The following is a 20,540-nucleotide window of genomic DNA, read 5'->3' as shown; positions in this document are numbered from 1 at the left end:
ATTCCGCGCTGATTCTATCATATCCGCATCCTGTTACTTTCAACAGCAAATCGCGCTGTTGTTTGTACTCCTTGAAGCAGATTCCACGTCGCGAGTTCCGTATGCGGCTTTCTTCATTGAGAAGGGCTAAGTCTTCATGTAGATCCGCGGCCAGACATTTGGGGCGGCAGAAATCTACATATCGGCTGCAGATTTCTGCCACAGTTTTTAGAGTTGGAATCAACACAGAAAATTGTGTGTCAGATTCCGCCGTGTGAATATACCCTAGCGGGGGGCCGTTCGTCTCCAGACGTGCCTTCAGGTGTTTTACTAGACAGGACTGTACAGCCAAAGTTGTGGCAAACGTTCTACCTGCGACCAAACCTCCAATAGTTCTGCATTTTCCGTGACTGGTTTGTCGTAATGACGGGAGGTTGCTTCACACGACCCAACTCCAACTACAGAGAGTCTGGAAAGTCTTCACACTCTTTCACTTTTTTTTTTACATGTAACCATTGTGGCCTTGTGCCCCCCATCATTCTGCACTCGGTACCCCATAATAACAAAGTGACAACAGAACAGAAGAAATCGTTGTACATTTTGTAAAAATGAAAAACTCCCATTTTGCCCTGACATAAGTATTCACACCCTTTGGGTCTCACATTCCTTTTGATCATCTCTAAAATGATTCTACACCTTTATTGGAGTCACCTGCTGTAAATTCATCTGACTGGACATAAAAGACCCCCTTGTTTATATAATGTCTCACCGCTCACAATGCATATCAGAGCCAAAACCAAGGAGGAGGAGAGAACTGCCTGTAGAGCTCAGAGACAGGATTGTGTGGAGGTGCAGATCTGGAGAAGCCACAAACACATCTCTGCTGCCCTGAAAGTTCCCAAGATCCCAGCGGCCTCCATAATACTTACATGGAAGAACAACCAGGACTCTTCCTAGAGCCGCCCCCGCCCCCACCCCCAAACTAAGGGCGAGAAGGGCCTCGATAAGAGAGGTAACCAGGAACCCAACGATCACTCTGGCTGAGCTCCAAAGACCCTGTGTGCAGATGGTAGAAACTTCCAGAAGGACGACCATCCCTGCAGCCTCCACCAATCTGGGCTTTACGGTGGAGGAGCCAGAAAGAAGCCCCCTCAGTAAGACACATGGAAGCCCCCGGAGTTACTGAAAAGACCCTAAAGGCTCTCAGACTGCAGGATAAAAGATTCTCTGCTGTGATGGCACCAAAATGGAACTTTATGGCCTCTAAACCTTCTGTCTGGAAGAAACCAGGCGCCGCTTATCACCTGTTCAATACCATCTCTACAGTGCAGCCTAATGGTGGTGGTGCATCATGCTGGGGGAGGGGAGACCGGTCAGGGTGGAGGGAAACCAGGCACAGCTTATCAGCTGTCCAATACCATCCCTACAATAAAGCCTGGTGGTGGAGCATCATGCTGAGGCATGGGAGGCCAGTCAAGGTGAATGGAAACCAGGTGATGCTCATCACTTGCCCAATACCATCCCTACAGTGAAGCCTGGTGGTGGTGCATCATGCTGGGTGAGGCGAGGCCGGTCAGGGTGGAGGGAAACCAGGCACCGCTCATCAGCTGTCCAATACCATCCCTACAGTGAAGCTTGGTGGTGGAGCATCATGCTGAGGCATGGGAGGCCGGTCAAGGTGAATGGAAACCAGGTGACGCTCATCACTTGCCCAATACCATCCCTACAGTGAAGCCTTGTAGTGGTGCATCATGCTAGTTGAGGGGAGGCCGGTCAGGGTGGAGGGAAACCAGGCACCGCTCATCAGCTGTCCAATACCATCCCTACAGTGAAGCTTGGTGGTGGAGCATCATGCTGAGGCATGGGAGGCCGGTCAAGGTGGATGGAATCCAGGCGCCCCTCATCACCTACCCAATACCACCCTTATAGTAAAGCCTGGTGGTGGAGCATCATGCTGGGGGAGGGGAGACGGGTCACGGTGGAGGGAAACCAGGCGCCCCTCATCACCTACCCAATACCATCCATACAGTGAAGCCTGGTGGTGGAGCATCATGCTGGGGAAGGGATGACCAGTCAGGGTAGATGGAAACCAGGCACCGCTCATCACCTGCCCAATACCATCCCTACAGTGAAGCCTGGTGGTGGAGCATCATGCTGAGGCATGGGAGGCCGGTCAAGGTGAATGGAAACCAGGTGACGCTCATCACTTGCCCAATACCATCCCTACAGTGAAGCCTGGTGGTGGTGCATCATGCTAGTTGAGGGGAGGCCGGTCAGGGTGGAGGGAAACCAGGCACCGCTCATCAGCTGTCCAATACCATCCCTACAGTGAAGCTTGGTGGTGGAGTATCATGCTGAGGCATGGGAGGCCGGTCAAGGTGGATGGAATCCAGGCGCCCCTCATCACCTACCCAATACCACCCTTATAGTAAAGCCTGGTAGTGGAGCATCATGCTGGGGGAGGGGAGACGGGTCACGGTGGAGGGAAACCAGGCGCCCCTCATCACCTGCCCAATACCATCCATACAGTGAAGCCTGGTGGTGGAGCATCATGCTGGGGAAGGGATGACCAGTCAGGGTAGATGGAAACCAGGCACCGCTCATCACCTGCCCAATACGATCCCTACAGTGAAGCCTGGTGGTGGAGCATCATGCTGGGTGAGGGGAGACCAGTCAGAGTGGATGGAAACCGGGCGCTGCTCATTACCTGCCAATACCATCCCTACAGTGAAGCCTGCTGGTGGAGCATCATGCTGGTGAAGGGGAGAGCGTTCATGGTGGAGGGAAACCAGGCGCCGCTCATCACCTGCCCAATACCATCCCTACAGTGAAGCCTGGTGGTGGAGCATCATGCTTGGGAAGGGATGACCAGTCAGGGTAGATGGAAACCAGGTACCGCTCATCATCGCCCAATACCATCCCTACAGTGACACCTGGTGGTGGAGCATCATGCTGGTGAAGGGGAGAGCGTTCATGGTGGAGGGAAACCAGGCGCCGCTCATCACCTGCCCAATACCTTCCCTACAGTGAAGCCTGATGGTGGAGCATCATGCTGAGGCAATGGAGGCCGGTCAGGGGGAATGGAAACCAGGCGCTGCTCATCACCTGCCAATACCATCTCTACAGTGAAGCCTGGTGGTGGAGCATCTTGTTGGTGGAAGGGAGAACGGTCAGAGAGGAGGGAAAGTTGAATGGGGCAAAGTACAGAGATAATGAGAACCTGGTCCAGAGCACAAGGGACCTCAGACTGGGCAGAAGGGCCGCCTACCCACAAGACAATGACCTAAGACCCCAGCCAAGACAACACCAGAGGGACAACTCTGTGAATGTCATTCAGTGGCCTGGCCAGGGCCCTGAACCCAATGGGACATCTCTGGAGAGACCTGACAATGGCTGTCCACAGACGGCCCGCATCCAACGTAACAGAGGGCAGAAAACCCCCAAATTCAGGAGTGCAAACCTTGTGGCATCATCCCCAAGAAGACTGGAGGCTGGAATCACTGCCATCGGGGCTTCACCTAAGTGCTGAGTACAGGGGTGTAAATACTTATGTCACTGCAGAATAGGAGTTTGTCGCTTTTAAAAGATGTACAAATATTTCTACGATTTTGTTGTCATTATGGGGTACTGAGTGCAGAATGATGGGGGCACAAGGCCACAACATGTAAGAAGGTGGGAGGACTTTCTGTATTAGATGCCGTGTGAACAAAGCCTTGGTCTAGTCCTAGCTTTATCATGAAATTTCTAACGGAGTGATAAATGTAGCAACTATCGCACGCCGCTCTGATACTTTTTCCCCACAGGAAACACAGTAGCGCTTTTGCACAATTCCTGTTTGTGACACATTGTATATTTTTAGTTCTACAGTTTATTCCCTTTCTATAGGCGGATGTGTTTTATTTTTCCACATGGTGGACAATTATTCATTCGGTGTTAACTGTTGCAAACCAAAGCCACAATTGCAGTGGTAGAAGGTTGCCCGACGGTCGGTTTTGCTAGAGGGTAAAGTTGGGTTTTCGGGGCACAAGCGGCGCCTTGTGTGTGCCACCACTTTGTCATCTCTAGAGGGTTAATGGAGGAATAATAGTCCACAACAGCTGCACTGTGCGCTGCCCCCTCCTCCGCCCCGCACCCCTCCTCTGCTTGCTGTAATGGGATGGGAAGGTCTGGTTTGGGAGCTGGGGGTGGAGGGGTTTGGTTTTGAATTGTGCTAGCAGAGGCTGTGACTTCCTGTGACTAGATGCACACTGGCAGCGTGAGCTCCGTCTCATCTGGGCAAAGAGGTACTGAAACTCCACTGATTGAAGAAAACTGGAGGGGGGCAAAGAGAGGAGCCGCCCGATCCTAAAAAGCAGCTTCCAGAGGATATGTCTCGGATAGAGCCTTTCTCCAGAGCTCGTACAGACCGGTCTAAGGAGATAGCCTCGAAGGTTGGTGCCTTTTGTCTCCTGCGGGCGGTAGGGATGCACTTGGCGGATGAGGTTTGGTGGTTCGCAGGAAGGGTGGGTCCCCACAGGACAAAAAAAAAAATCCAGATGGGTTTTGGGTAGAGGGGATTCCGTCTTGCGCTTCCATTGTTCCACCTTGTGCATAGGTCAGAATTGCCATCTGTCACGGCGTATCATTGCCCAATGGGTATAAAGCCCTCAGAGGGTTAAGGCACCAGCTGTGCCAAAGAAAGGAATTTGAGCAGAGGTTGGGCACCGCAGTGTCTCTCGAAGACTTAAGGCCATTTGTGCTGCGGTTGGACCAGTTTTGTCTCGGGGTTTTCCGACTACCCGCTGGCACTCCAAACCACGCTTTACCTGCCCTTCTTTCATGCCATGTGGCTGCAGCGCGGCTCTAACAGCAAAATCCCCCAAAGGGATCTGCGATTTCCTGCCTGCCATGTGCGGTGAACACTGATGACAAGGGGCAGATACTTTTATTTCAGGACTCGGGTCTACATGCAGTTCTGATGTTCTTTTGTTGTCTGCTCGCCAAGCAGGGGGGCTGATGGTGGTGACGGGGTTAACCGCTATAGTATCTGGTATCTCGTTGCTGGTACGGGGAGCCGTGTGCCGATCTGGGGAGCCGTGTGCCGATCTGGGGAGCCGTGTGCCGATCTGGGGAGCCGTGTGCCGATCTGGGGAGCCGCGTGCCGATCTCAGAGTCTTCTATCCTCTTATCAACTTTAAAAAAAAAAAAAAAATAAATAAATAGTTCTAGTTGAGTCTAGTAATGTAATCGGATGTTTTTGTGACATCTCTTGGGTTTTGCGGCAGAGCGCATGTACAGCGAGCGCTGCCTGCTGCTAAATATGTAACGAGAGGCGTAATAACGAGCCGGCTACCATAAATCCAGGACCTCTAGTCCCTCTTTGTTAGAATCTGGGCTGCTGAGGTGTCACAGAAGCCAACACAGCAGAACGGGCTTCGCTCCGATAGGACTTTACATGTTTGGTTCATGAGGTGACAATTAGACGTTGGACACAGGTGGACAACTGAGTTGTCAGGTCAGAGGCCGGAGACTCGGAAGGCTGTGCTGTCAAGTTAGTCTTTTTTTTAAATTTTGGATAGATGTGAAGTACGGCTGGGTTTTCGGGTCAGTGGACGGTGGCTGGGTTGTCTGGTCGGTGGACGGGTAGCTGGGTCGGCTGGTGGATGGGTAGCTGGGTCGTCGGGTCGGTCGGCGGACGGGCGGCTGGGTCGTCGGGTCGGTCGTCGGACGGGCGGCTGGGTCGTCGGGTCGGTCGTCGGACGGGCGGCTGGGTCGTCGGGTCGGTCGGCGGACGGGCGGCTGGGTCGTCGGGTCGGTCGGCGGACGGGCGGCTGGGTCGGTCGGCGGACGGGCGGCTGGGTCGTCGGGTCGGTCGGCCGGCGGACGGGCGGCTGGGTCGTCGGGTCGGTCGGCCGGCGGACGGGCGGCTGGGTCGTCGGGTCGGCGGGCGGACGGGCGGCTGGGTCGTCGGGTCGGTCGTCGGGACGGTCGGCGGACGGGTCGTCGGGTCGGTCGGCGGACGGGTCGTCGGGTCGGTCGGCGGACGGGTCGTCGGGGCGGTCGGCGGACGGGTCGTGGGGGCGGTCGGCGGACGGGCGGCTGGGTCGTCAGGTCGGTCGGCGGACGGGCGGCTGGGTCGTCAGATGATTGGTTTGATGTGCGTATTGTGCGCGCAGTCATGTGTCTGTGGCTTTGAGACATGGGAGGTGGATACGTTTGCTGTGAGATCAGGTCACGGCCAGAAGTGTTGAGGAGGAAGTGCTGGACGGGGTGTTGTGAGATTTAGTTTGTGGTTGTGCTGGGAGGACAGCTGCGCACTCAGATAAGCAGCGCTGTGCTGTTAGAACTTGTGTTTCCAGATTACTAGTCTGCGTTGCTGCGTTCCACGTTATTGTAGTCTGGGGTGCTTAAAAATTCTGCACCCCTTCATTACACCCCTCCTTCCCCCATTACTGCATCCTGAGTGTGGTTAGGACAGGGTTAAATTAAGTAAGCTGTTGAGTGAACTTCCCCTTTCCATGCACAAATGTTTGTACATGGTGGGCGTACGGTTGTGTCCGATAACTTGCATACGTTAGCAGCCATCAGTGTGGTGCGGACTGCCTGGTTTTGTAGGGGTTTAGTAAAGCTAGCAGTTGTCCAGGGCTCCTGTGATTTAGGGGCCCTAAGGATGTAATATTACAAGTATCATTTAACAGTGCATGGTGGTATCACCAGAGAACTATATGGCCGTATTATAACGGAAGTATATGGCATTATTATATGAGTGCTTTCATGTGGATGGAATTATAATTATGTGGGCACTATGTGAAGGTATTATATGGGCTCTGTATGGCAGTGTTATCGTGATACAATATGGGAATATATGGTCTCTACAGCAATATTATTCTGGCACTACATGGGGGTATTGTGTGGGTGTTATTTGACAGTATTATCTTGGTACTGTATGGAGGTATTATTATATAGGCTGTAAATGGCAGTGTTATCTTGGCACCATATGTCGGTATTATTATATAGGCTGTATATGGCAGTGTTATCTTGGCACCATTATGTGGGCTCTGTATAGCAGTGTCTGTACACCCTCCATGGGAGAGAGGGGGGCGGTGACCGCCTGTTTTGCTTTTTTTAGTTTTGGAATTTGCGTTGGAAAGTATTTTTTATTCGCTTGGAATTTGATATTTCATCTTGGAGTTGTGAAAGTCATTGTGGTCATGTGCCGGGGGGCCGCACCGCCGCCTCTTACAGAACTTCACAGAGAAAAGAATTGGGGTCCCTTGTCAAAGAGCAGGAAGCCAGGAGCGCCCCCTCCCCCTGTAATCTGTCAGTGGGGGCAGCAGCTCTTGGGCACATGTTACATGTTACATGTGTAACTCTGATTTCACACGCTGTGATACAACAGACTGTCCTAGGGGACGGGTTATGTGACCCTCTGCTGGGGGGGATAGACAGACAGAGCGATGGGGCGTAGTCATCTAGTGGCATGTTTCCACACACTCTAATGAGTAACTTCACTGGTAATTAGTGGGCGCTGCTGAGGGTGAATCACAGGGGTGACGCCATAATGTGATACCCAGAAACTAGATGGTGGTATTAAAAAAAAATCACACAATCAAGGTGCTGCTGAGCCGTGTATCTAATCCTATCGTGTGTGATACTGTCTGCTGAGCTGTGTATCTAATCCTATCGTGTGTGATACAGTCTGCTGAGTCGTGTATCTAATCCTCTCCTGTGTAATACAGTCTGCTGAGCCATGTATCTAATCCTATCCTGTGTGACAGTCTGCTGAGCTGTGTATCTAATCCTACCCTGTGTGATACTGTCTGCTGAGCCGTGTATCTAATCCTATCGTGTGTGATACAGTCTGCTAAGTCGTGTATCTAATCCTCTCCTGTGTGATACAGTCTGCTGAGCCATGTATCTAATCCTATCCTGTGTGACAGTCTGCTGAGCTGTGTATCTAATCCTACCCTGTGTGATACTGTCTGCTGAGCCGTGTACCTAATCCTATCCTGTGTGATACAGTCTGCTGAGCCGTGTACCTAATCCTATCCTGTGTGATACAGTCTGCTGAGCCGTGTACCTAATCCTATCCTGTGTGATACAGTCTGCTGAGCCGTGTACCTAATCCTATCCTGTGTGATACTGTCTGCTGAGCCGTGTACCTAATCCTATCCTGTGTGATACAGTCTGCTGAGCCGTGTACCTAATCCTATCCTGTGTGATACAGTCTGCTGAGCCGTGTACCTAATCCTATCCTGTGTGATACAGTCTGCTGAGCTGTGTATCTAATCCTATCCTGTGTGATACTGTCTGCTGAGCTGTGTATCTAATCCTATCCTGTGTGATACAGTCTGCTGAGCCGTGTATCTAACCCTATCATGTGTGATACTGTCTGCTGAGCTGTGTATCTAATCCTATCCTGTGTGATACAGTCTGCTGAGCCGTGTACCCAATCCTATCCTGTGTGATGCTGTCTGCTGAGCTGTGTACCTAATCCTATCCTGTGTGATACTGTCTGCTGAGCCGTGTATCTAATCCTATCCTGTGTGATACTGTCTGCTGAGCTGTCTATCTCTTCCCCTCCTGTGTGATACTGTCTGCTGAGTCGTGTATCTAATCCTAGTCTGTGTGGTACTGTCTGCTGGTATAGGTCTGTAATGAGTGTCCGCAGACAAGTATGCCAGTTATTTGTAGAGATAAGGGAATGCCAGGACACTGTAGAGCGGGCGCTGGAGGATGGCAGCACATCAAGAAACCTGGCTTGGAGTTTGTGCATATCATTTGATCTCTGAAATCCCCAAATGTTGCAAGCTACTGAGGTCACGGGGTACAATGGCACATACTGATTAGCCAGCTAATGAAAAACTGTGTCACCAACCGGACGGGAGGATGGAATCACACAGATCGACTTCTAAAGGTCCATTTAGAAACAACGATTATCGCTCAAAAGCCGCCCTTCGAGCGATACTCGTTGTGTGTATCTGCACTGACATCGTGCAGTTTTCGTTAAGCCGTCACTGATCTTTTAGCATGCTGAAATATCAGCGATCAGTTATCAGGAGTTCACAGCGGTATACAGCTGATAGTATTGTTTCAGCTGTATCCCACTCCCTGAAGACAGGCGGGGTATGAAGAACAGAGCTGTCCAGCTGTGTTCTTCATACCCCACTCGGAGCGCTCGGCTGTATAACAGCCGGGCACTCTGAGCAGAGAACAGCTGGATGCAGAAAACAAGCCGGGCCACCCCGCTTGTGTTCTGCATCCTGCGCTCAGCTGTACAACAGCCGGGTGCTCCGGCCCCGCTTGTCTTCTGCATCCCCCGCTCGGAGCACAAAGTGATCGCTCGATGTTTGAGTGATCATCTTGCTCTGTAAATGACAGAACGATTATTGCTCTAAAGACATCTTTTGAGCGATAATCTTTGTCTAAATAGGCCTTAAGGATACCAGGTCGGATACCTACTTGGGGTGGTTCCCTCACCACTTCTGGGTCAGCCTGGTGTGTGAGGTTGGAGGCTCTTGTTTTACCCGTTTTTCTACTTTGCCCAAGTCGGCATAATGTGGACTCATCGTACTGAAACTTACATGTGTTCTGACAACCCACAGGCACTATATACCAACACAGCATTATATGAGTGATGTCATCAGCAGGGGGCGGGGTTGTGACTACCTCTCAGACATGATATACAGGCTGGTTGTCAGTAGTAATAGATGATGTCACTGTAGTATAAGGTGTGCGTCTCTCATGTCTGATCCCCTGTCATTATATTAGTGATGTCATTAGCAGGGGGCGGAGCTGTGACTACCTCTCAGACATGATATACAGGCTGGTTGTCAGTAGTAATAGATGATGTCACTGTAGTATAAGGTGTGCGGCTCTCATGTCTGATCACGTCATTATATTAGTGATGTTCTATAAGGCAGGAAGCGGGACGACTTTTCCCATCTTCTCTCCGGGCTCTCCCATATTTTCCCTCCCACATCCTGTAATGGAAACGAGTGATGTGAAGCACAATGAGGGATTTTCCTTGTATTTCCTTTAGCCTTGGAGGTGCAGACACAATACAGAGCTGCATTGTCCACACAGCCCTTCGGTATCTGCCCGCGCCGCTGCTCTCTGAGCTGTATAACAGGTGGCAGTTGGAATCCCTACTCCATGATCATTCGACCTTCTACACGACGTGACGATCCGGCGGTCATCCTTGCTTGATGATCAGGTTGTGTAAAAGGTCTTGAGATCTCAGTATAGAGTTAGTGGTCCCCGTCACACAGGGAGATGTGCTGCCAACAACCAATAATGGGCCATTTGCCTGATCATCAGGCCACATGCAGGGGTGAACGGGCCCAATGATCTGACCCCACGGTGTCAGAAGTGTTCTGTCCGCTGATAGAATTGGAACCTCATCCCGATCGCATCAACCGTTCTTACAGGAAGTCCCTCACCTATATGTTGTGCTGCAAACCATCGCACATTGTGCAGGCCACTCGCTTTACAGCACAATGTATAGGTGAGCCACTTCCTTTAAGAATTTGCACATATTTTTCGGTTTGGTCCCTTCCAGAAGAGTCCACATGACATAGCCGCGGTATTGACGGACTGATGGTGGTTGTGGACAGTCAGACCGATTGTTCTAGTCCCGCCTGAGTCTCCCCAGGATATGCAGGACCCTTTGTTGTTTAATAACTGTGTAATGCCATGTTGGTTTCTCCTGCCCCCCAGGCATCCCCCACCCCGCCTCATCCCTTCCCAACTGAGTTCCCTTTGTTCTATGACATAAAAGTGATTGGACATGGCCATTGTTCAAACTTGGTGGGGTGTAGAGGGAGATGTGAGGGGGAGACCCAGGAAATACAGAGGCCAAATGTTATCCGGGTGACCGACTACGGGGGCATCCATGTAGTATAAAAGGCCAGACCCTGAGATCAGCAATACCGCTGCACTGCAAGATCATGAAAACTGATGACGTCACAGCTCCCTAGTGAGTGGATAGGCTGCATTCCCGGTGATGTCACCGCTGCTCTCTAGCGAGTATATAGGTGGCATTCTCAGTGATGTCCCCGCTGCTCTCTAGTGACTGGATAAGCAGCTTTCTCAGTGATGTTACCACTGCTTTCCAGGGAGTATATAGGCGGCATTCTCGGTGATGTCCCCGCTACTCCCTAGCGAGTGGACAGGTCTTTTTCAGTGATGTCACTGCTGCTCTCTAGCGAGTGGACAGGTCTTTTTCAGTGATGTCACTGCTGCTCTCTAGCGAGTGGACAGGTCTTTTTCAGTGATGTCACTGCTGCGCTCTAGCGAGTGGACAGGTCTTTTTCAGTGATGTCACTGCTGCTCTCTAGCAAGTGGACAGGCGGCTTTCTCAGTAATGTCACCGCTGCTTTTTAGCGAGTGGACAGGCGGCTTTCCCAGTGATGTCACCGCTGCTTTCTAGCGAGTGGACAGGCGGCTTTGTCAGTGATGTCACCGCTGCAGCGAGTGGATAGCCGTTCTGTTGATAAGGACACCCATCTCTTACCAGACAATGGTGATATATGTTGATACACCCAAGTAAAGCATGAGCTATGGTGAGGTGTGTTGTACGATATGTTCCCAGGCCGCAGACAGCGCAGAGATGACTGTAAGCAGCTGTCACTGGTCACACGTTTCACCGCCTGTGACCCAACATCCAGCAGCTCATTGTGTAATCCTGCTACATCTGGGGAGAGGGGAAGTGATAGAAGGACTCGTCTTCCAAAATAATGCCTGCATAGAATCGCCCACTGATTGCTTGCAGGATAGATCATTTATCCACATTTGTATTTATAGGCCTTAATTATTAACCCTCTGCTGACTGAGACGTCTCTACAGTGTGTATAGCTGACGATCCAGATGGAGATTAAATAACATAGGCTTCATGGACAGTAACAGTATGATGTATTTTCTGTAGTGATCAGTACTACACACTGGATCACCAGGACATAGAGCAGTGATATCAATGTGTATATATATCACTGGTTAGAGGTCACTATAGTGATCAGTACTACACACCGGATCACCAGGACATAGAACAGTGATATCACTGTATATACATCACTGGTGAGGGGTCACTATAGTGATCAGTACTACACACCGGATCACCAGGACATAGAGCAGTGATATCACTGTATATACATCACTGGTGAGAGGTCACTATAGTGATCAGTACTACACACCGGATCACCAGGACATAGAGCAGTGATATCAATGTGTATATATATCACTGGTTAGAGGTCACTATAGTGATCAGTACTACACACCGGATCACCAGGACATAGAACAGTGATATCACTGTATATACATCACTGGTGAGGGGTCACTATAGTGATCAGTACTACACACCGGATCACCAGGACATAGAGCAGTGATATCACTGTATATACATCACTGGTGAGAGGTCACTATAGTGATCAGTACTACACACCGGATCACCAGGACATAGAGCGGTGATATCACTGTATATACATCACTGGTGAGAGGTCACTATAGTGATCAGTACTACACACCGGATCACCAGGACATAGAGCGGTGATATCACTGTATATACATCACTGGTGAGAGGTCACTATAGTGATCAGTACTACACACCGGATCACCAGGACATAGAGCAGTGTTATCACTGTATATATATCACTGATGAGAGGTCACTATAGTGATCAGTACTATATACCGGATCACCAGGACATAGAGCGGTGATATTACTGTATATACATCACTGGTGAGAGGTCACTATAGTGATCAGTACTATACACCAGATCACCAGGACATAGAGCAGTGATATCACTGTATATACATCACTGGTGAGGGGTCACTATACTGATTAGTACTACACACCAGATCATCAGGACATAGAGCGGTAATATCACTGTATATATATCTCACTGGTGAGGGGTCACTACACACCGGATTACCAGGACATAGAGCAGTGATATTACTGTATATACATCACTGGTGAGAGGTCACTATAGTGATCAGTACTACACACCGGATCACCAGGGCCTCACTGTATATACATCACTGATGAGAGGTCACTATAGTGATCAGTACTACACACCGGATCACCAGGACATAGAGCGGTGATATCACTGTATATACATCACTGGTGAGAGCTCACTATAGTGATCAGTACTACACACCGGATCACCAGGACATAGAGCAGTGATATCACTGTATATACATCACTGGTGAGGGGTCACTATAGTGATCAGTACTACACACCGGATCACCAGAACATACAGCAGTGATATCACTGTATTTACATCACTGGTGAGGGGTCACTATAGTGATCAGTACTACACACCGGATCACCAGGACATAGAGCGGTGATATCACTGTATATACAGTATATCACTGGTGAGAGGTCACTATAGTGATTGGTACTGCACACTGGATCACCAGGACATAGAGCAGTGATATCACTGTATATACATCACTGGTGAGAGGTCACTATAGTGATCAGTACTACACACCGGATCACCAGGACATAGAGCGGTGATATCACTGTATATACATCACTGGTGAGAGGTCACTATAGTGATTGGTACTGCACACTGGATCACCAGGACATAGAGCAGTGATATCACTGTATATACATCACTGGTGAGAGGTCACTATAGTGATCAGTACTACACACCGGATCACCAGGACATAGAGTTGTAATATCAGTGTATTGTAGTTTGTGTGTAATAACAGGTAGTAACATGTAATATAATACGCTGTATTTTGTGACATTGCTTCACATAATGAACACTATGCCATATAGTATTTTCTGACTGTATTATGACACCTCTGCAGCAGATAGTGATCCCTGTAGCGTCCTGGGATCCACCGCTGAAATGTGTAAGTCATTACCCGCTGTGTGGTAGCGTACAGACAGCACTGTGTCCACTATAAAGTAACTATAGGGGGTACGTAGGTTGCTGTGACATCAGGCCCTAGAGCCTCAGGGAGCCCTAAAATTCCCTCTGCTTCATTGTAATAGTAGGGGGTAACTCAATGTTTTTTGCATTTTGGTCCCAAGACCTTTAAAGAGATTGTCCTAGAAAATGAACTTATTCCATATTGATAACGTTCTGATCAGTGGGGGTCTGACCGCAGGGACATCCACCAATCACAAAACCAGGGGTCTCACTGGCCCCTAAATGAAAGGAGCGGTGGTAACACATGCGTATTGTTGCTACATTAATTTCAGTGGGTCTGCTGGAGATAGCCGAGCGCTTCCTGGCTAATGGAGACCCTCGTACTGGGAAGAATGGCAGCCACGGTGGACGCAGGTGCAATGGTCCAGTGAGGGGGTCTATAATACTTCAGTCATTCTGCCTGTTCGTCCGTCTCAGATCAAAGCCTTGGAGTAAATTCATGTAACAAGTCCACCGTGATCATAGCGAGCACCAAGTATGTAATCGTCTCAGAATGGCGCCCTGCCCTTTCCTTCCTGACAAGTAACTTTCTTCTGTGGTCTGTGCATTTCTGTTCCAGCCGCTCTGCGCTCTCTGTATCCTGCCAGGCTCTCTGGATTGTTCTAGTCCTCTGCTCATTCTCAGGAAGCTGAGGTCTGGGCTCCTGTAGGCACGGTACTGCACAACAATGCTGGTGTTACATGGATCGCACTGTATGATCGTATCTTAGGATTAATGGAGTCGCGATATAATGCAGCCACGACAGTTGTAAAGAATCCAAAAATATTGGACTTTTGGTTGTAAGTTGCACCATCCTAAAACTCTGCGACGTGGTTTAAATTGGTCACGCTACAGCAGGTTGCATACGTCACGGAAACGGGGTTCACGGGTACGATGGTAACCAACCTGTGACGTATGGCACCCGGCGGCGGACCACAGGCTCCACTTATATCCAGCTCCCCAGATCCTGCCCAAATTGCATCCAGCACCTTCCCGACAGGTAGGTCGGCCACCTCGGTCTCCACCAGCCGACCCACTGAGAAGCACGTGGAAAGGTGGATATTTAGGTGCCATTCCTAGTTCTGACTAAGGCTGGGCTCACACGGCCGTAAGCGTGAAAAGCTGCGCGGGTCACACAGGGTTTTACAACTGTGGAGTGGGCAGTGACCCGGGTTACTGCCGCGCCAGTGCACTGCGCAGGACCGTATATGTCACGCACGCCGTTATGCACACTGCACCTGGTTCACAATGGCGCATACAATTACATTGGGTCTGGGCACGTGTATATACGTAGCCATAGAAAACAATGGGTTCTCACAAGCGCATATATATGACAAAACAGAACACGCTAGGATCTTTTTTGCGGCTGCAAGTTACTGCTTATCACATGGGCGTATAGTACACGCGTAATATGTAGTAATCATCCGCTCAGGTGACCGGGGACTGTTTTAGTGGACCGGGTAAATACGCTCGCTCTTTCATTCTGGGGTATTTACTGACTCACTCGTTCTCTCATGCGTTTCACATGCGGTAGGGATGTCTCTCCTTCTCCCCCATATTAGACAAAAGGAAACCAGAGGTGTCTCCCTGTGCCCCTGTGGTTTCTCCAGTGGATCGGGGAAGATCCTCAGCTCCAACATGGGGAGCCTCTCCTTCTCCATTTTCAACACAGAGAAGCTAAAGGTGCTTCCCTGCATCACTGTGGGTCCTCCAGCAGCATGGACAGATGGAAGATCATCAACAACCACTCCAGCTCTCTGACATGACACTTGCTTTTATCACCTCACTTGTACCTCATGACACAGTAGGATAGATACATTCAGCAGCAGAGCTGACAGGCAATGATTTTAGGGAGTTAACCCTTCAGATGCCGCAGCTGTGCAACATACATACAGAAAATTGACATGACAGTTTTGCACAGCGCATCCACATGAGACAAAACATGGATGACAATTATGGAGGGGAACAGGATGGTGTTCTGGGAAACTACATTGCATTCTTGTGATTTTCACACATGCTAAAAAAAAGAACGCAAGAAAGCCCAAATGAAGTCATCCCCACCCACCCACAGTGAACACCAATACTAATGCGTGTTCACCGCTTCCTACGGTCCCATAGACTGGTGCAACATCCGTCTGCAGATATACCGCCTGTCTGAATATACCCATTTAATGTATTGAATGCCGGCCGGAGGGTCACATACATGTGAGTTGCAGCACTCTAAATACATCCTATAATCTCCATTGTCCATTATAAGGACCGTGTTCTGCTCCCGCCTCATCCTGCTGGCAGTCGGGGGGAATAAAACCAGTCAGACCTTAAAAGGGAACCTCCGCTTAATGGCCTCATTCTTTATAAATGTCCCTGTGGCCTCTCACCCAAGAAAAACAGAGTTTCCGTATTAGGACTGTGTCCGCAGTCCCAAAGTACAAGATGTATGAGGCTAATTTCCCACAGGCGAGCGTGATGCTCGGCCTGATATCGCGCTCGTGCATGTGCCATGTTCCTTTCGGATGTAAGGCATCCCGTCACTTTGGTAAAGTTGCGTTCCTCAGAGGACCGGCAAGTGCTTTCCATTGTTTTCAATGGGACATCCCGCATCACACTCGTGTGCGCCTCACGTTCTGCGCGGTGGGTTTTCCGGCTCCATTGAAAACAACGGGCGTAGCGTTGCGAATAAATGCCCTGAGGTAGGCCATGCCGGGATATTTTTTCCCGCACCGCAATGCCGGACAAATAAGGGTTTGATATTCTCGCAACACACAAATCTCAGGCAGTTTTCGCAGCCATGTAGTAACGGCCTGAATATGTGATTTTTCAGGGGAAGATATTTATAACGCACAGCGACTTCCTGGTTCTGAATGCATCCTGAGGGGATTCGTTATGTACGTTTTAGTGCCTGGGAGTAAAGCAGGTAAAATAAATAAAGATCAGGTTGCAGGAGGGCGCAGGCCCCTCCGACTTCCTGCAGGTCAGTATATAAATGGCCTTGTGGGCTCTTAATATCTCATCTATTAGTGACTGATTTGGTGCAAGCTCATATAGGATGAGGCGAAATACTGATATGTCCCCACGATAACACTCCCTGTTCTACCAGTTTCACATTATCCAGTTTCTCCGACAGTCCTGGATTCCAAGTGTTGTCCCAGGAAGTCTGGCTCATGTCTCATATCGTCATTTCAAACCCGACCTTTCCCATTTTTCACTGCAGTCTAGTAAGGACTCCTGGCATACAAGACTGCCGGGCCGTGGGCTGTATTGGTGCACTCTACGTCCGGGGCGGACCCAGTGCGGCGGCTGCGGGTCCCAAGTGGGAAGGTCACGTTTACGAGGACAACAGGACATGAGCTTTGTAAGTGTAATGGGGAGTCATAAAGGAGTCGTCATAGGATCGCTAACGGGGCATCACTGGGGGCACATTTTCTGTGTGGGGGCACTAAGGAAATTTTTACTGTTTCAGGGCAACGGTGACAGCATTAAGGGGGCATCATACTGTGGCAGGGGGTTATAAAGGAGGCATCTGTGTAGAGGGCACTAAGGGGACATCTTTACCATGTGGGCCATCACTACTGTGGTAGGTTCACTAAGGAGGTATACTATGTAGGGGCATCCCTTGTGAAGCAAACACTCAGAGGGCATCATACTGTATAGGGGCATCCTTTGTGAAGGAGCTATCCTTACTGTGGAGGGCACCAAAGGCGTATTATTACTGTCTACGGGGCATTATTACTGTGTGTGGGACAGTATGAGGGGATCATTACTCTGAAGGTACTAAGGGTTACTATTACTGTGTGGGGCACTAAGAGGGGATCATTACTGCTTGGGGGGCACTAAGGGGGCATCATTACTGTGTGGAGGGTCTCGCGCTCATAACAAAGGCCTAGTCAATGTATCATTTCTCTAGTAACCTAGTACTGGGGATGGCTGCCATGACAGATGTAGTAGCAGTAGATACTATGGTAACTGTCCCCATCCATGGTCAAATCGGGTCCTGCTAGAATAATGAAGCTCCTCTGACAACACTGAACTTGCAGAACTCAGGAAGTGTTGTCATGAATGCCAAGAACAGAGTGGAGCAACTGCAGGGTTCGGGCCTATAATTTCACATTGCATCATGGAGTATTGCACATTATATTGTTGCTCCGCCCATTTTGGGGGACTGTTGGTTATTTGGTGGAGCCGGTTACACTACACGGACTATTATGATATAAACCCAGCGACCCAGCTGCATGACTCACAGCGCTGGAACATGACAGGAAGGCAACTTACCCTGCAGCGCTGCACTCAGCGGAATTCTGTATGACTACTACACCCATCATTACTCCCGGCACACAGCCCCGTATGGTCCTATGTATTCCCTGGGGACTAGCCTTATCACTGGGGTAGATGGCACAGAGTTCTAGATCGCTATACGTATGCAGCGCCGTCCGGACGTTACCGGCTCCACAGAATAGGGATGGACTGGGCACGACCTGGAAGGGTCTGGATGTGCCCACCCGACAACCGGAGGGAATACACTGATTTCGAAGTGTTAAAAAAAACTAAAAAGTCACAGGATAAATTTTGTTAGATTTTATTTTTGTGCTGACAGAAGTACTAGGACATAGAAGGGGATGAGATTTGATTCTATTCACATTTTTCAGTTTGGCGTTGGGCGCCTTTGGCCTCAATGACTGCAGTCACCCTCCTTGGCTGCTTCCAACAAACCCCCATAGATGTATGGAGGGATTTGCCTCCATTCCTGGAGGAGAGCTTCAGATAGTGATGTCCCGTACTGATTGGTTGGTGACATCCCACCGCCAGACCCCGTTGTCAGTTCTACACCTGAGGACATCCCCCCCCACCAGACCCCGTTGTCAGGTCTACACCTGGGGACATCCCCCCACCAGACCCGTTGTCAGCTCTACATCTGGGGACATCCCCCCACCAGACTCTGTTGTCAGCTCTACACCTGGTGACATCCTACAACCAGAACCGTTGTCAGCTCTACACCTGGTGACATCCTATGACCAGCCCCCGTTGTCAGCTCTACACCTGGTGACATCCCCCACCAGACCCTGTTGTCAGCTCTACACCTGGTGACATCCCCCACCAGCCCCCGTTGTCAGCTCTACACCTGTTGACATCCCCCACCAGACCCTGTTGTCAGCTCTACACCCGGTGACATCCCCCACCAGCCCCCGTTGTCAGCTCTACACCCGGTGACATCCCCCACCAGCCCCCGTTGTCAGCTCTACACCCGGTGACATCCCCTACCAGCCCCCGTTGTCAGCTCTACACCTGGTGACATCCCCCACCAGCCCCCGTTGTCAGCTCTACACCTGGTGACATCCCCCACCAGACCCTGTTGTCAGCTCTACACCCGGTGACATCCCCCACCAGCCCCCGTTGTCAGCTCTACACCCGGTGACATCCCCCACCAGCCCCCGTTGTCAGCTCTACACCCGGTGACATCCCCCACCAGCCCCCGTTGTCAGCTCTACACCCGGTGACATCCCCCCACCAGACCCCGTTCTCAGCTCTACACCTGGTGACAGCCCCCGTTGTCAGCTCTACACCTGGTGACATCCCCCCACCAGACCCCGTTGTCAGCTCTACACCCGGTGACATCCCCCACCAGCCCCCGTTGTCAGCTCTACACCTGGTGACATCCCCCACCAGCCCCTGTTGTCAGCTCTACACCTGGTGACATCCCACCACCAGACCCCGTTGTCAGCTCTACACCTGGTGACATCCCCCCACCAGACCCCGTTGTCAGCTCTACACCTGGTGACATCTGATGGTTTCTGTACTGGGATATGATGTGTGATCCTCTCCTTTATACCTAATGCTCACACATCCCCTGGCTGCACAGGATTCGTGGGGGGCCAATACTTTTATCAACATAGTGTACACTGAAATAAAATGTTCACTGCTGACAAAATTCACAAAACTTCATTTTTGTTTTTAGGAAATTGATTTTGTCCCTGTATCATTTGCGGTATCTTAATATTTTTTTAAGTAGTTATTTTGTTGCTTTTTTATGAAGTTGACCAAAACGGGCGAGAAAGTCCTCAGTCTGCCTGCAGTTTTCCCGCGGGCGTACATATATATGCTACATCCTGGTACAGCGGCGTACGGTTTATCTAGCTGCGGATGCCAGTAAATCCCTTTGAGATTTCGGCTCCTCCTGATCCCCGCCAGCTGTTGCCGTTGTTAGGAGAGGTGCGCTGTGTCATCGTACTGCGCCATTCTCATCTGTGGGCTACCTGACCGCCCTCACCTCATCCGACCTGCCGCCCTCAGACCAGCGGAGCTGCGGTGATGTTTACTAAGGCCAGAGATGTATTAAGGGTAATTACAGGATATCGGCGATCTCTCATTGTGGGTGAAATATGAGAAATCTAAACTTTTCGTAGCGCGGGGGAGATAACCTGCTGAGGGGGACGTAATCTATCCTTCTGGCGGGGCAGATATGTGCTGGGATGCGAGGCCATTACAGAGAGGTATCGCGCATTAGGCCTCATTCACACGGGCGTACGTACTTTCCATATTATGGACCATAAACCCCATTACTTTGCACTGGTCATGAAAAATGCAATGAATATGCGCCCCCAAAAATGTGTAATCCGCAGAGTTTTCATGGACTGAACTGAATCGGCCCGTGTGAACAAGCCCTTAGATTGTAAG

At 50.3% G+C, this 20,540-nt stretch overlaps 1 protein-coding gene across 4 annotated transcripts in view; it reads left to right on the top strand.

Annotated features, from left to right (window-relative positions):
• The window catches only part of ARHGEF2 (Rho/Rac guanine nucleotide exchange factor 2), a 116,528-nt gene that overhangs the window by 50,438 nt on the left and 45,550 nt on the right, over positions 1-20,540 (top strand). The window contains exon 1 of one of the 4 annotated variants that reach the window (XM_066608728.1): positions 4,190-4,409. The exons of the other annotated variants lie outside the window; for them this stretch is intronic. Within the exon in view, the coding sequence (XP_066464825.1) occupies positions 4,347-4,409 (63 nt within the window). The 5' untranslated portion in view covers positions 4,190-4,346. Of the gene's footprint in view, positions 1-4,189; positions 4,410-20,540 lie in introns of those variants that run through there. 4 annotated transcript variants of the gene reach the window in all.

The sequence above is a fragment of the Eleutherodactylus coqui genome, chromosome 6 (assembly GCF_035609145.1).
Source record: "Eleutherodactylus coqui strain aEleCoq1 chromosome 6, aEleCoq1.hap1, whole genome shotgun sequence".
Lineage (NCBI taxonomy): Eukaryota > Metazoa > Chordata > Amphibia > Anura > Eleutherodactylidae > Eleutherodactylus > Eleutherodactylus coqui.
The sequence above is the reverse complement of the archived record's forward strand: the minus strand, read 5'-3'. Positions and strand labels throughout refer to the sequence as shown.